General features: G+C 44.4%; 1 protein-coding gene across 9 annotated transcripts in view; it reads right to left on the reverse strand.

Moving 5' to 3' along the window:
• Window positions 1–15748, reverse strand: part of dennd5b (DENN/MADD domain containing 5B) — a 75967-nt gene that overhangs the window by 42508 nt on the left and 17711 nt on the right. For 6 of the 9 annotated variants that reach the window (XM_071910103.2, XM_078282021.1, XM_078282024.1 and 3 more), the window contains exon 2: window positions 857–916. The exons of the other annotated variants lie outside the window; for them this stretch is intronic. In XM_071910103.2, the coding sequence (XP_071766204.2) occupies window positions 857–916 (60 nt within the window). The remainder of the gene's footprint in view (window positions 1–856; window positions 917–15748) is intronic. 9 annotated transcript variants of the gene reach the window in all.

The raw sequence follows: 15748 nt of genomic DNA on the forward strand, positions 1-15748 counted from the left end.
GAGGAGGACGCCTAAACCCCCTAAGGCCTTTAACTGTGACAAACAGAAGGTGACAGAATAGAGAGGAAAGGAAAGGACAGGAGATGAAGGGAGGGAGGAGAGGACAGGAGAGGAGAAGCGAAGAGAAAAGAGGAGAAGAGAAGAGAGGAAAGGAGATAAAGGGAGAGGAGAGGAGACAAGAGGAGACGAGAGGAAAAGAAAGGAAAGGGAAAAGAAGAGAAGAGAAGAGAAGAGAAGAGAGGCCCTAAGCATCTTTACTCTTCTTTCATTTCTAAAGATTTCCTTCCTCACTGCCCCATTTTCTTGCAGCCATCCGTCCCGTATTTTTTTTTTTTTATGAACCCCCAGGACAGTTTGTGAGCAATGACACACATACAAAAACAAACAAACAAACACAATAAACAGGAGGTAGAGAAACAGGACGACTGGATTTCTCTCAACAAGGGTAGCGGGCTCGGATGAAGAGAGGGGACGAAGGTAAAAATAGTCATCGACAACAGGGACTGATTTGGATAACGAGCTCAGAGAAACCTGACCCATATTACTGTACGTCTACTGAGGAGGAGTCCAGCGGAGGGAAGAGAGGGATGGAGAGAGAGATAGAGAAGGACAGAGGATCTGTGAGGCAGGGAGAAGGCTGTGGAGAAGGTGAGGCTAAGAGGATGAAATGGATTGAACAGCGTAATCCGGGTGGAGGGGGATTAAGGAGAGGTGGAGCGATACACAGGGAGCAAATTTGGAGAAGGGAGAGGCTGATTGAGGAAAGAGGGGAGCAGTGTCAAGTGTACCACTCTGTTAGGAGGCAGGGGGGGAGGGAGGGGTACAGATGATGTTTTTTTTTTTTTTTTTTTTTTACCTGTGGTTGCAGTATCGGGGTCCCTGCCTTGGCGGTCTGCTTCTAGCCATTGGTACAAAGCTACGGACGAGGCACATGCAGAAAAGGCAGAAGGACAACAAAAAAGAAAAAGCGCAATGTCAAAATGAATGCACACAAAAAAAGCAAAATTAATAAATGCATGAGAATGAGTACAGCATGAACATGAGACATATCAATATCAGAACAGAACATGGCATGGCATTTAAGACACAGCAAACATGTATGGGCTTTACATGGGAACATCGGCGATCTGAAACAGCACCTTTTACTTTTCATAGTATTTGTTCTTACTGGCAACAATCAGCCTAGGTATGGAGGTCAAGCAGTCTCATAAGTAGGGAAAAACAAATGTCATGTGACGCAGAGATATATGTCAGACTAGGGCTGCATTGGGCGATAATTCAATATTATTGTTTATCGTCTTTCAGTGGAATCATATCATCATGATATGGTGATTTGGGGATATAGTGACGCACAATTCTGCTGTCTAAATCGATGATAACAAGCACATTTTACTTAAAAAATTAGGTATGTAAACAATATTTGAAATTTTCAGTTTTGTTTGACATCACACCTAACATTACCATTCAGTTCAATGGGGCGAATTTGATTATTTAATGGGTGATTTTGCAAACAGGAGGAGCCATATCGTGATAAATATCAATATTGAAAAAAACATACTTGATGATTATCGTGTTTTTTTTTTCAATCATATTGCCCAGCAAGGGGGAAAAAAATTTAGAAAATTAAAAAATATCACACTGCATTTATTTGTGCAATGTGTTTTAAATGTGGTGTGTGCGTCATGTGACATCTAGGCTAATTTTGCCTTCTAATGAGTTTGATCTCCTTACTAGCGACCTACATCTGCACAGATGTGGTAAGTTCTGTGGTCTTGATGGGAGCAAAAGGTGCCGTTTCAGAGAGCCGAGACGCAGTGACATTTTTGATGCATGTTAAGAGCTTGCTCTTATGATGAAGCTGTGAGTGAAACTGTGAGTGGCTTATGGTTTAATGGTTAGTGAGCAGCCAGTTCTTTGGAGTCAAAGAAAGCAGCAGCATTTGCACAGCCGTCGTCAGCAGCAAACATTTCCAGTAGCAGCAAACCAGTTGGCCTTGAAAATACTATATTATGCATTTAGATCTCAGTCAAATGGTGGTGATATCCTGGAGGTTAGAGACCAGAAAGACACCAGTTTGAATCCCTGGACTGGATGGGGAAAATACTAGCGTTCTCTCCTTCCAGTTCCAGTGAGCCACCAGTAGAAGACTGTGGTTGTACTGGGCAGCTCCCAGGAGGGAAATGTGTGCGATACACTGGCTGTTGATTGGACCGTCTCCGTCAGCAGCAGGCCACCCTGCTGCCCAGACAGTAGGCTAATCCCTGTGTGAGAATCCCTGTTCTTGTGATGGGAGTCACTAGGCCGAAGATTAGAGGCCTCGACTAATCACTTTTCTCCCACGCACACAACTGTCCACATCTCCTCAGGCAAAGCAGGATGCATTATGTACTGTACGCTGTTTTCCAGACAGCCTTGCAGTCCCATGAGTGCGTACAGTTTTAGCCTGATGGGAAACAAACCCTTAACCCTGGCAGCGTTGATGCCATGAGCTACACAGGATCACTGTGTGTGTGTGTGTGTGTGTGTGTGTGTGTCCAAAACGCCAGCATACACGTCATTCTTCGCCCTCTCTTCCCTCTCTCCCTGACATGCACAGATACACAGCAGGGGACTGGATTTCAATGTCAATATAGGGACAAATCGTTGTTTTCCCGTTGCTGGTAAATTCTTAAAATAGACGGCGAACAGCACACTCTGTCCAGGTGTGTGTGTGTGTGTGTGTGTGCGTCTTTCTCTCACACACACACACACACACAGAAAAACACAAACAGTACTTCTTGGGGACAGCACTCTGAGGTTTTTCTCTCCGTCCTGCTAATGTTTATGACAGATACACACACAGCTCAGTGTCAGTATTATGCAACCCTAGAACATTTATTAAGTCTGCTATCTCTGCAGTTTCCTCCTCTGTGTGTCTCTTACACCATTCTGCCCTTCCTGTCTGCCACAATCTCTCCACCGTGATTCCTGAGCCAGCTAATTCACTATCTGCAATATCTATACAGTGTCTGTTTACAACCGTGCCTCTCTGTCCATGCAGGAAGAGGCTGTGAAGGCACCTGACACTACGATTTGCATAGTTTCTCCGTCTGACACTGTAGTAATTTGGGATGCATTAAAGTTTTTTGGGTCTGATTGAGATTACAGAGTTTGTAACTGATCGCCGACCCGATGTCTTAATTGAAAAGATGCATTTTAGCTGAACTTTCTACAAAAATGTCACATTGTGTGAAAGTACACAGCAAGCAAAAACAGTGAAGTTTCAATATTGCACAACAGATTTTTCTTAGGGCTGCAAGGCCAAAACATGTTTTTTGACCAATGTTTCTTATATTTTTTTCCGTCACACATTCGGGCAGTTGAAACAGCACTCCGCCAATCACTACCCCATTTAGACCATCTATCAGCCGATTGATCAGTTGACGATTGATTGCTGCATCCCTAGTATCCCTATTAGTAATGTGTAAAGTGAAGTGGTTGGCTTGTACTGAATGGGCTGCAAGAAAAGTCAATTTGAAGACAAAGAGACCAACACTAAGAGAAAAGCTCAAGAGTTAATTTCCAAATCACTAGATATCCATTGTCGGGGAAAAATTTCCTTAAGTTCATCATTCTATATTTAGAGAATCCAATCTATCCTTTAAAAAAGTAAGTCAAGTCTTAAATTTTTGGTACAAGGCATACATTCGGCATGATATCTCATTTTGGACACTCATTAGTTTATTTCCCCCTGCAGCGTCGACACCATCAGCTGTCTGCGTCTGCTTTGGTGTCTCATACCCAAATGAAACACTTTCTTTTGTCATTTTGTGAAAGTAGGTGTCACTTTTTTCAAAACGGTGATAAGTCATTTTGGAAGGAAACTCTTCAAGCTGCTCTCTCACTGCTGCACTACACAGGAAAACCACATGCAGTGCTGCTGGTGCTATCTCTTTCTCACATCGCTCAGCCTCTGTCTATCTGTTTTTATCTGTCCGGGTCGCTGCCATCACTCTGCATGCCCGGCTTCATCAGAGAACAGACAAGGCTGCTCTCTCTTATCTCCCCGTTCTCACAGTTCATTCATCTTCATCACTAGAGACCTCGACTGATCACGTCAGTGCCAGCACACACACACTAAAACACACTGCAAAAAATATGCAAAAAAGTACATTCATACCCTTGTTGGACGCATTTCTGGAAAATGTAACAAGGATCTATGTTTATGTGTTACATGTCAATGGGCAAAGAGATGATTTTTTGTTTGTGTGTGTGTCCTGTTCCTTCAAATATGTCTGGAAGCACACACACACACACACACACACAGACATTGATCTGTGTTCTCCATATAAGGATAGTGAACCAGTTTTGAGTGATTGTAATGATCAGAAATGGCATGAGATCAATGCGTGCCAGTATTAAGCTGATTAGCTATTGGTCTGCATGAGATACTGCTGCTCTTATTGGAATTGTAACACAGTCTCCAGCCTGCAGTAAGCCCATCTGAAGATCAATACATACTGCCATTAAGATGATGGATTCGTTGTTGACGCTGCTTAAGATCTAAACGACACTAATATTCCTCCAGCTCAGTCATGTGATTTAATTTAATTTAGTGTATTCACACAGGGATTAAACACAGAAGTGAAGTGATGAAATATGATGTTAAGACACAAGACAAAAGAAAAGCACAATGATACATTTGTGCAGGTAAGACAAACATTAAAGGGGCTGAATATATCGCTGAATATGAGCGTCAATCCAGACTTCGGTTTGACTTCGGTTCATTTTGTTATGCTAGGCTTTCCAAGCATGAGGAATTGCTATCTGCCACCTGAGTTGAAATGGCATTGTTCTCACCTGACCGAACAAACCGAACTAAAGGAGTAAACGCTCAAGAGTTTGAATAAACCGCGTCAACCATGCCTGGAGTGAACGCACCCCTAAATGACAACAGAACGCAACGTGGTGGAAAACAATACAGCAACAGGACATATAAAATGACATGGGCAATATAATAAAGATTCAATTTTACGAATAAGCCACAAAGGCAGAGAAAACCTCACTCTATCTACCTCAGATCGCTGTACCGAACCAAACCAAAGCAATTACAGTGGTGAACTGGTGTTAATCCCAAACCCCATCGCCCTCCGGGACTCTGTATTGATGCACAGGATTGATTACTTTCTCCACAGCCTCCTCCATATTCATAATAATATACTCACATAGACACTCATTACCACACTCACCTCCCCTATGATTTCATTTCCTGAACTGGAGCTATTTTAATTTAGTTTTACTTCATTTTCATTTTTATGGTCCTTTTCCACCAGGTTGTTTAGGCTAGATTCTGTTAGCCAGTGCAGTTGTGCCTTATTTTAGTTCCATGTTGTTATATCTGTTTGTTTTGTTTGTAGTGAGGTGTTTTCATAATGGGATTCATAATCTCACCTGCACAAATTATTAATTTGCATCTCTTCTTTCTGTGTTTTTTAATCATCGTATTTTATCACTGTTTTTTTAATAAGTTTGCTTATCACTTTGCAAAACTAAACTAAATACAGGAGGAAAGGCCAGACCAGCTCCATATCACAAATAGGAGTGAGGACATTCTGTGGGTGGAACAAGATATTTTTGCTTGTGTGTGTGTGTGTGTGTGTGTGTGTGTGTGTGTGTGTGTGTGTGTCTTGTTGCTTCACGTGAGGTCTGGATCCGTGACCAATGTCCCTTCCTCACTAATGGGATTACAGTACAGAGATTAATGCAGCCACATTGACTAGGCAACATCTGACACACACACACACACACACACACACACACACACAATTGCCGAAAGTGTATAAACACTCAGTAATGAATAAATGACAAAGCTTTGCCATGCTGTCAGCGTTTCTGGACCAAAATCCCAAACAAACATTGCAATTCCCGTAAAGTAATAACACTCAAGAGTTACAGAGAATGACTCAAATACAGAGCAGCCCACAAAACACACACACACACACACACACACATACACACACTTAAACCCTGGGGTCAGAAATACAGCAAAGGCTTGTTTTATTTCCAAACGGCCTGAGCGCTTCTTTAGTTCCACAACTTTCATTCCCTCTTTTCTTTTTCCTCATCAAAGCCGGGCGGAGGAGTGTGGGGAGTCCGTTCCCTCGTCTCTCCGCTCCTCTGCTCTCCCGTTGTCAAGGCGTAAGTGTCTGGTTGCCATGAGAAACCCAGGAAATAAGAAAGCAGCCCCCGAGAGCCCCCCCCCCCATTAAAAGTGAATGAGAGTATGGTAGAATATGAGGGCCAATCAGCCCCTCAGGACGCCCCTTACAGCGCCCTCCAAACTTGAATTGCAAAGCAGCAGCAGTGCAACAGCTTGGCAACAACAGATCAATGTGGAGTCTGTGTCTTGGTGAGAGGATTTTGGGGTGGGGGGGTGGAGGGGTGGGGGTGTGGGGGGCTTTGTCTCCTCTCCCTTTCCACTCTCCATCTCTCTGTCTCTTTTTTCTCCTTCCCTTCCTTTCTGCTTCTCAGTCTCCTTCATAAACACTTAGTCACACATCTGTTTTCCCAGTGGTTTTTGTGTTATTCACAGGAAAACCACTTTTCCTAACACAACACACGCCGTTTAGTGGACTCGTTTATCCAGAGTGCCTTAACCAGGGTCCAAAATTACCACCTGCCACACACCAAATGCCGGTAAACGCCGCCTTTAGCTGATAAATCAATAAGAGTCCCTCGCCACACTGGCCGGTAACTATTTGAAACGCTATAATTTGAATGTCTCACTTATAAACAGTCTTTGGTTTTTGCCTGTTCTCAAATTTTGGCCCTGCTGACCACCGTACACTCTCTCTCTGATCGTGAGCCAATCACATCAAAGCAAAACAATGGCTCTGTATCCAACAGGCTCCTGATTGGCTGCCTGTTACGCTGCTCGACACAAAGCGGTAGACTCTACTGTTCTGTTTCTCTGCTGTCTGGATGGTTAATTAGCCTAACGTTAGTTGAAAATTAACGTTATTCCCATGTGGAGACACATGGCAAGTGTGAGGCTGATAAAAAGAAAAAATGAAGACAACCACAGACAAAGATCCGAAGTGAGTGAGCAAGTTTTAAATGAAAACTCTAAATCTGCTCCCGTGTCTTTACTGAATGCTCCACATCTTTTTCTAAACACAAAAATAGCACTGAAAACAGGTAGGGTCATATATTTCTATGAAAAATGTATCTTCATTATTTATGGCTTGTAAAAATTATTCTTGGGACATATTTTTTGACTTTACCAGCTCTTGGCAGGTGACACAAAAATGTTAATTTCGGACACCATGAGCTGTACAGGACAACAAACATGTTTTTAAGAAGCTTTTTTGCAGGAATCAAACCCTGGTTCTTCCACTTAAAAAGGCATCCATGACCAATTCTCATCACATTGCTGTAATATTCATAGCCTTGTGTAGCAGTTGAGCTGGCCTTGAACGCTGGCGACTCTCCTCGCCTTGGAGCATCCTTGAACTCCGTCTAGTCCCATCCCATCACCTCTTATCTCTTCTACTTGGTCATCATTTATCTCCCTCTGTCCCAACTCTATACCTCTCTGTCAGGCCTCATCACCCCATCTGCACCCCATTTGTGTCAGTGCTTAACCCGTGTCACCCATGTCTGGAGCGTCACGTCGTCCGCCATGTTGAACACAGAATGTCAACATCCCTCCTTTTGATGACATTAGAAAGTGACAGCCATTTAGCATGAGGCTTGCTGAACCTGGATCAGCATAGGGTAATATTCCCAGGCTTTGTGTATGAAAGAGGTATTAATCTTAAATGCCAGACGGCTAATCTTTTACGAGTCCATCACATCTCACCGTAGCCCGTAAAGCTTTCAGCCCCAAGCTTGGCCCACACTGCTGGCCTGAGAGAGGAGCGTTTAAATCTGTAAAAAAAAAAATCAAGCGTTTCCTGAGTTAGAGAAGGGCACGCAGTCTGTCTGGCCTTTTACCAAGGGATCAAGAAGGGTAAGTAGGGCCGTTTCTCATCCACGCATGAACGCTCACCGTCACGTAGAAGCATGTACACACACATGTACACACACACACACACACACAAGTATGAAGGCACTGCAAAGGAGGGAAGATCAAATTTAAAAGCTTGACCTTTGCATCAGGAGCGATAAGGAGGAACAAAACGTCAGATTTATCGTGTCTCGCTGCTTTGATGCTGCAGCCACACTGCAGCACGTTGTTCTGGGGGCAAGAGGTCAAGGGTCAAAGGCTTCGGTAAAGTGCTGGGGAAGGTTCCTGAACACACACACACACACACAGACACTACACACTGCAGGGAAAGACAAGGTGTGCTATGAAGCCTTGGAGAAATTAAAGGACGCAGAATAAAGAATGAGACAGGGAATGATGCTGATAAATGGATCTAGTGCATTAGATCCATTTATCAGCATCATTCCCTGTCTGTAATACTCCTACACAGCAAGATTTTACTGCTGGAAGCTTTTACTGGGCGTCTCAGTCCAAAAGCCAAGACCCTGGCACTGGTTCTGTAAAATAACCCTCCTACAGTGTGTGTGTGTGTGTGTGTGTGTGTGTTTCTGATATTTGGGGTAATCCCTGCTGTCTCGGCCTGATGCGAGTCGACCGATGGAGTGCGACAGACAGCAGCCGGTTCAATCAGGAGAGACTCAGTGAAGGATGGAGGACAAGATTTATAACATGATTGAAATTACAGAAGAGTCCAGAATTTACAGCAAGGCTTTGGCAAGTAGTAGACCCCATTATGAAATTATCTTCACAGGGCGGTAAATATGATAAATTTCCAGACGCCGGTGGTGGTGAGAGGACTGCAGAGATGGACTTCCAGTGCGTAAGAAGAAAAGTCGTCTTCCTGATTGAACTTTGGCTCGAGCTTCATTAGTCAGTGTAGTTACAGCCGGAGCAGAACAGCATCAAGAGTGAATGTGAGCTGAACACTGATCAGGGCCAACAGCCTCCGGCGCAGATACTCAAGCAGAATACAGAACAGTGTGGGCTTAACTTACCCCATTCATGACCCCACGAAATGAAAATTAACTTCTTCTTTTTTTTTTTACCTTTTTGCCGATGTTGCTGGACTTATTGCTCACCTATTCACCGATACAGGCCAAAAAAAGGACCAAAAAATGTTGATTTCTAGAAATTTTATATTAAAATTGACAGTCCGTCTCTTTCCGATAAACGGGACATTTCTGCTGATGACTCATCCTGCACTCGGGGGCGGATACACAAATTGAATCCAATTAAATTTTGATAGCCGTTGGAATTATTCCCCCCACCCCTCCCCGCTATTTTTCTCTAGCATGCAAGCTCAGTTCAGCTGCAACATGGGACAAGGGTGTTTTTGGCTGCTGCTTCACCTAAAACTCTTTAACTATTCCTCCACCAGCGACATTGACATTGAAGCGCCCACTTCCCGCCCTAACTCTCTGTTTAATTTGGAAATACGTCAATACACGGAAGGAAATCACGCTCTCCATGCCACTTCATGGGTCTTTAAAAAGCTTAGAGAAATCACTGCAGTGTCAATTCATCTCAATGGAACCAAATCACAACACATTCCCAAAATGTAAAATTTCAAAATCTGTTCCTTATTTTTCCTAGAGTTGCGGGATTTTTCTGCCTGGAGATGAAGGCTTGACACTTTGCCTTTCTGTGTGTGCAACCATGCCAAAGATCACTCCACTGACGGAGTACGGCGTAATCGTCCTCTATTTGCTGCAACAATCGATTTCACGCTCTCTCAGGCTGGAGCTGCCATTTTGCTGTCTGCAGCGCTCGCTTTCTTCACCCCCTTTCACCAGCTTCCGGGTAATAATAATAATAATGATGATCGGAATAATGAGGTCATTTCCATCAATAGGCGTTCGTACAGCCAGCTCACTGGCCTGCGGGGGGTTTCCCACTCTGATTATCAGGGGTGGGGTATTATATGACACACACCACATCATTAGAACCACAGATCACTTAATGCACCTCTAATTGCTAGGAATAGCCCCCAAGAGAATGCCCCTAAAATAACACACACTTGTATGTGCCAGTGTGAACACACACACAAACACACACACACACACACACACACACACACAAAGAGCAGAGGATGTGTGAGGCAGCATCTCATTAGACAAAACATCTTAAACATCACCCCCATCCCAACCTCACATTGGGGGGAAAAATGGCCAATTACAGCAGAAATAAGCTGCAACTAAGCTTACACACACCCAAACACACACACACACACACACAACACATTGCCATGCAGATACATGCAAGACACACAGACGAGCTAATCATATGTTAGCCCCAGACGGTGATGTATAATGCATGTGGAGCCTGTTGCCCTGCCAGACCGGGCGATCAGACATTCTGCTCTAGGAGTGTGTGAGAGAGAGTGTGTGAGTGTGTGTGTGTGTGTGTGTGTGTGGACTGCACATCCACGGCAAGGGACCGTGACTGACGGGCTTTGTTGCCTGGCTCTTTGGCTGCACAGGCAGACTCCCCCTGCAGACTGACATCTGTGTGTGTGTCTGCGAGTGTGTGTGCATGTAACGTCCATGGGATTGAATCAGCCTCATAGAAGCGATCAGACAGACAGAAAGAGAGAGAGAGAAAGAGATAGAGAGAGAGAGAGAGACTCGGCGGCGGCTGACAGAGACTGTCACCGATCGTCACTCAGCCGAGAGACTAGACTGTCATCTTTCAACCTGCAGCACGAAGGTAGAGACTGTCTGGGTGTACTCCTGTCTTTGAAAGCAGCACTAAGGCCATCATTATGCACAATCCCTAGGGCTTGTATGGCTTGTGCTACTTCAAAAGCACCTGTCTCTCTGTATCTGAATACCTCCTGAATACATTATACCATTCCCCTCAATGCTCACCTGTCAAATGTCAGCATGAAAAACAACTACGAGCTCGGGGCACAAAGAGAGTAGCCCACAGCGTACACACTGTCACAACGAGAACTGAAAAGAATAAAAAGATAAGCTCACCATTGAGCGAACAAAAGGTAACAGAATAACCATTTCACAAGCCAATCGAGTCTGCTTTAACGGGATATGGATAACACACAAAGCAGGGAAATTGTTTCAGGGTGTCGCATGCAAAACAGGATTCCCAATTAGAAAATGAACGGGACTTCAACTATCTATACATATATTACCAATATGTCACCCAGTTTGGCTGCTTCTTTCTGTCCTAAGCCTGTAGAAAACACAGGTTAAGTGTTCCAGAGAGAGTCAGTGGGAGTTAACAGCAATGAGAGAAAAAAAGAAAGGTTCAGGACAGAAACTTGATCTGTTCAATTGTCTTTTTTGGCCTATGCTTTTCGGAGCAAGCTCCTTTGTCAGGGCACAAGACAATAAAAATGACAGAAGGGATCAAATTGCCACACTGAAGCTTTTTTTCCCCTATTGCTATTCACTTTAACTCCTCTGAAAAACTAAAATTCTGCAAGGTGAAGTGCCAGCGCCTCACTACAAGTCAGTAGGAGTTGCTCCTGCAGGGTTTGAGCTGCTCCCATACCACTGATGTATTTGGCTTCACCACACATTCCACCACCCAGTACACCCTCACCACCAGCACCTGCTACAACTGGGCACAAAGCCCGGCCCCACACACACACACACACACAAAAGCATCCAAACGGGTCACGTGTGCACAAAACACGCACGCACAACTAAGCTTCGTTCTCGTTCTCTCTCCCACATAAACGGTGCGGAGCCAGCGCCCGCTGCGCCGAGCGCTGAGCGCCGCTGCCAAGGCTGGCAGTGCCTGGGTGAGAGCATCACCCCATCTGTCTCCCTGGCAACAGGACAACCAGAGAGGAGGGTGGTGGTGGTGGTGAGGGGTGGAGGGGGTTAACACCTTCTAATCTCTTAATCATTATGAATTATCCTTACATGATGGGGATCAGGGCTGCAGGGAGCCAGTCTGAGTCAGTATGAGAACAGAGGGGAACTGTGTGTGTCTGTGTGTGTGTGTGTGTGTGTATGTGTGTAATGCGTGCGGAGCTGAAGCACAAACAAAGTGTCGGGCATTAATACACGCATTCGCATCCAAGTGATTGTCTCTTTTCTTTTAGTCAATGGGAGTGTGTGTGCTCTCCAGTACGTGTGTGTGCATTCAAGTGATTGTCTTGCCTCTTTTCTTTCTGTGTGTGTGTGTGTGTGTGTGTGTGTTTGTTAGTGTGTGTGACAATGGTCCAGTGTCCCAGTGCCCAGATTAAGCTGGCTCTGTTGGCCCTATTCAGCGCTCTATTGGCCGGCTGCAGGACACTAGCGTGGTGATGTCATCACTCTGTCATGCTGTCAAACACTGCTTTGTTCCTCTGTTCACATAAGACAAGGAGAAGGAGGGAGGAGGAGGGAGAAGGAGGGAAAGAGAGGCTCGGGCAGGAGGTGCTGAGGGCGGATGACTCATTTTCATTCAGGCACATGCTCCGGTCGCTCCCTGGGGTCCTTCCATCGATGGAGGCTTTTCTGTCCCCGCTTTATGACTCACTGTCACCTGAGTCTATTGCAAGCAGATTAGCAGCTGTTGTTTATCTACACCTTGTTATGAGCTGACTGACGAAAGAACGAACAGGCGATCACATGCGCGTTCCTTTCTCTATTTTCCTTCTTTTTTTAATTTCACCTTTTCTCGATTGTGGTATTTTAATTTTTTTCTTTTGTCCACTCTCTCCTTTCTGTGTGGACTGCATGGACCGTTCTAGAATAACACAAAGTCTAAGCAATGTAAAGAAACGTACTGTACTGAAATAGTGAAGTGCAATGTAAGCAAATGTTTGAAGTTTTACGTCTTGTTTTCATGTTTCGTGTGGCTGTTGCATCATGAACAGCTAATGGGGATCCTAATAATAAACACAAACAAATGAGCAGATACAGTGAACCCAACCGACATAAAAAAGCGTGTTGCCTCCACTGAATAAAATAAGCCTACACCGACAAATGAATCTCAGAAGAATCCTTTAAATATGGAGTGTAAAAAGATAAAAAAAAAGAAAAACACTGTCACGTCCGTGCACCGAGGGATTTAGGGGAGAAAATGCGTCCCCAAAAGTCCTTTTATCCCGGTTAAGCTGGCTTCACCGCGGTGGCACGAGTCCAACATTCTTTACTCATGACAACAACCATGTCACCAGGCCCGGCTGGCTGGAAATAAGGGCTAAGAGACAGTAAAAGCGAAAAGAGAGAGTTTTTTCAGAGGTACGTCTGACAGATAACACACAAACAAAGAGCATTTGATTGGAGGATCACACAGTTTGGACGCTGGAGCACGAAATAGGCGTGGGAATATTTGAATTTTTGTATGCAAATCGAAACACTACACCCATTCAACAGGTTATGAGCCACTGTGTGCTCCGCAGTGAGAGTGACTACAGCATATTCTGTTTCAAAGGGATATAAATAGACTTTAGATGCAGCCAGGATGAGAAACACAGGGCTTCCTCAGTAGTCTAAACCGGCGAGGAGCTCTGGGGCTGTAGCTAGTCCTCAAGGGAGAAACATTTTTCTTAATATGGAGAATAATGTGTCAAAATCAGCAGGAAGTTATCTGAGAGATTGTGTGTGTGTCTATGTGAGAGAGAGGGTGTGTGTGTGTGTGCGTGTGTGGCTGTGTGTCAGCGATCGCCAGCTGTTTTCATAGCAGCTGCATAGCAATAACAAGGTGGTGACGATGATGCGCCTGATGGGAATGACTCACTCTTCACCCTCTTCTCCGAGGGACAAAGATATAAAACCTCTATTTAGGCGGTCAGGTGTTTCTGTCAGGGTGAGGCCTCATCTGGCTGAGCTGCGTTCACGCTGGATTTTGGGAGTTCATTTGGGTTCGTCCAGATGTTCAGAGGAAACTAGAAGACACTCAGTAGAGCGCAAACCTCTGCCAATGCTGAAAAATTCTCCATCTTGCAAAGCTGCAGCCTCCGCAATGGTTTACATTCGTTTATCATTCGATTTTCGACAAAATAGCAATTGAATGTAATTCTCTTTAGCCACCAATTTTGGAGTTGTGTTGGATTTTCCCAGCAGCACATGAACGCAGCATAATAGTTATGGCTAAAAAACGAAAATTGTCTAATCCCACATCCGTATCACCACCAAAATCTAATTAACTGTTCTTTAATCTAAGGGATATCTGTCCACCAAATTTCATTCAAATCCGTTGATAAGTTTTTGAGATATCTTGCAGACAAAAACACAAACATAACCTTCATTGGCGGAGGTAAGAAAAGCAGAATAAACTACCCTCCTCTCTTGCCTGAGCAAGAAGAGAGGATGAGGGGAGAGAGAATTCGAGGCAACGCACGAAAGAGATTGAAATCCGTGGAGAGGACAGCGTGAGATGAGTGGCAGAGACGGAGGGACAGATCCTGTGGATAAAACTGAGAAACAGAGAGAGGGGGACAGAGCGAGCCTCGGAGCGACGGCAAGAAAAAAAGAGACAAAGTGACAGCGCCGTGTGGGAGAAAGTCAGACTAGCACGAAGAAAAGGGCGTGGAGGAGAGACGGAATCGATGTGAGGCATACAAACAAGACTGCGAGAAAGAGAGACAACAGGAGGGAGAGGGAGGGAGAAAGAGAAAGATAAGGAGAGCAGACAGCTGTGGAGTCAGAGACAACGCTGCTCTTTTAAAGAGTCATTGACAGCTCAGTAATTGAATCCCCGAGGCCAACTGGGAAAAACTGGGTGCATGGGAAAAATTAATAAGAAACAAAACACCCTTCCTCAACTACTACTGTCAAAGTGTTAGAAACACAACAATGTGAAGCAGGTAGTTGGTAGCAGTTTGACGTAACAGCGACGCAACCTATATCCAGATCATGAAAGATTTTCCATTGTCTGATCTAAACACCCGGTGTCTGGTAGCTCTTTTCTGGGAAAAATCGTCTGACGCACAGGAAGATGCGTTTGCGTTTTGCGCTTTCGGTTTGTTTGGAATAAGTAGAAGAACTGGGTAGTTAGCATGAGCAGCGATAGCCACCATGGCTGAACAGACAAAGAAAAGAGCGCCACCTACAGAAACTCAAACTTTATCAACAGAAAATCCAAGGAAAAAGACGATACAGTCCCGCCCACACTGTTTGATTGACAGGTGATCTCTGGGAAGAGCAGAGCAGAAACACCACAGCAACGAGCGCTGGGCACCAAAGATGTCGCCAAAAAAAGATGAACTTGCAGAATACCGCTTCAAAAAACAAATAAGCAGTGTGCAATGTGGTTTTCTCTGTAGCCTGTCTGAAAACTGTTAGCAGCAGTTCGTCTTTCAAAAATAATCAGATATTATTGCAAACACTTTTTACAAACACAGATATTGTTAGAAACAGTTTGATTTTTTTTTTCTAAGGCACTGCATTTTAATAACGGGGAAGCCCACAGTTCCACAGTCAGGATGCCTGGTCTGGTGTAAACAGCAGATTGCTTTCCTCTCTCCTAAACCTCCACAGCCACTCCCTTTGCTGCCTGGCAATCACACGACCTCAAAATAACCAAGTCCTAACATTCAACCACAGTGTAAAAAACCTCTCCATTCCTTTTCATCTCTCGCCTCTATGCATACATCACAAAAACTAAAAACACGACTCCCAAGGAAGTGCAGAGAAAGGTAATATTAACTGGAAGGGACGGCTCTCTTTAGATGTAAATTAATTTGATTGCCTCTCCTCTGATTTTCAAATAAATGTATGCTCTATGATGTTGATATCTGAATGTGTTCGCAATGCTCTTAGGGAG

This window comes from Centroberyx gerrardi, chromosome 24 (assembly GCF_048128805.1).
Source record: "Centroberyx gerrardi isolate f3 chromosome 24, fCenGer3.hap1.cur.20231027, whole genome shotgun sequence".
Lineage (NCBI taxonomy): Eukaryota > Metazoa > Chordata > Actinopteri > Beryciformes > Berycidae > Centroberyx > Centroberyx gerrardi.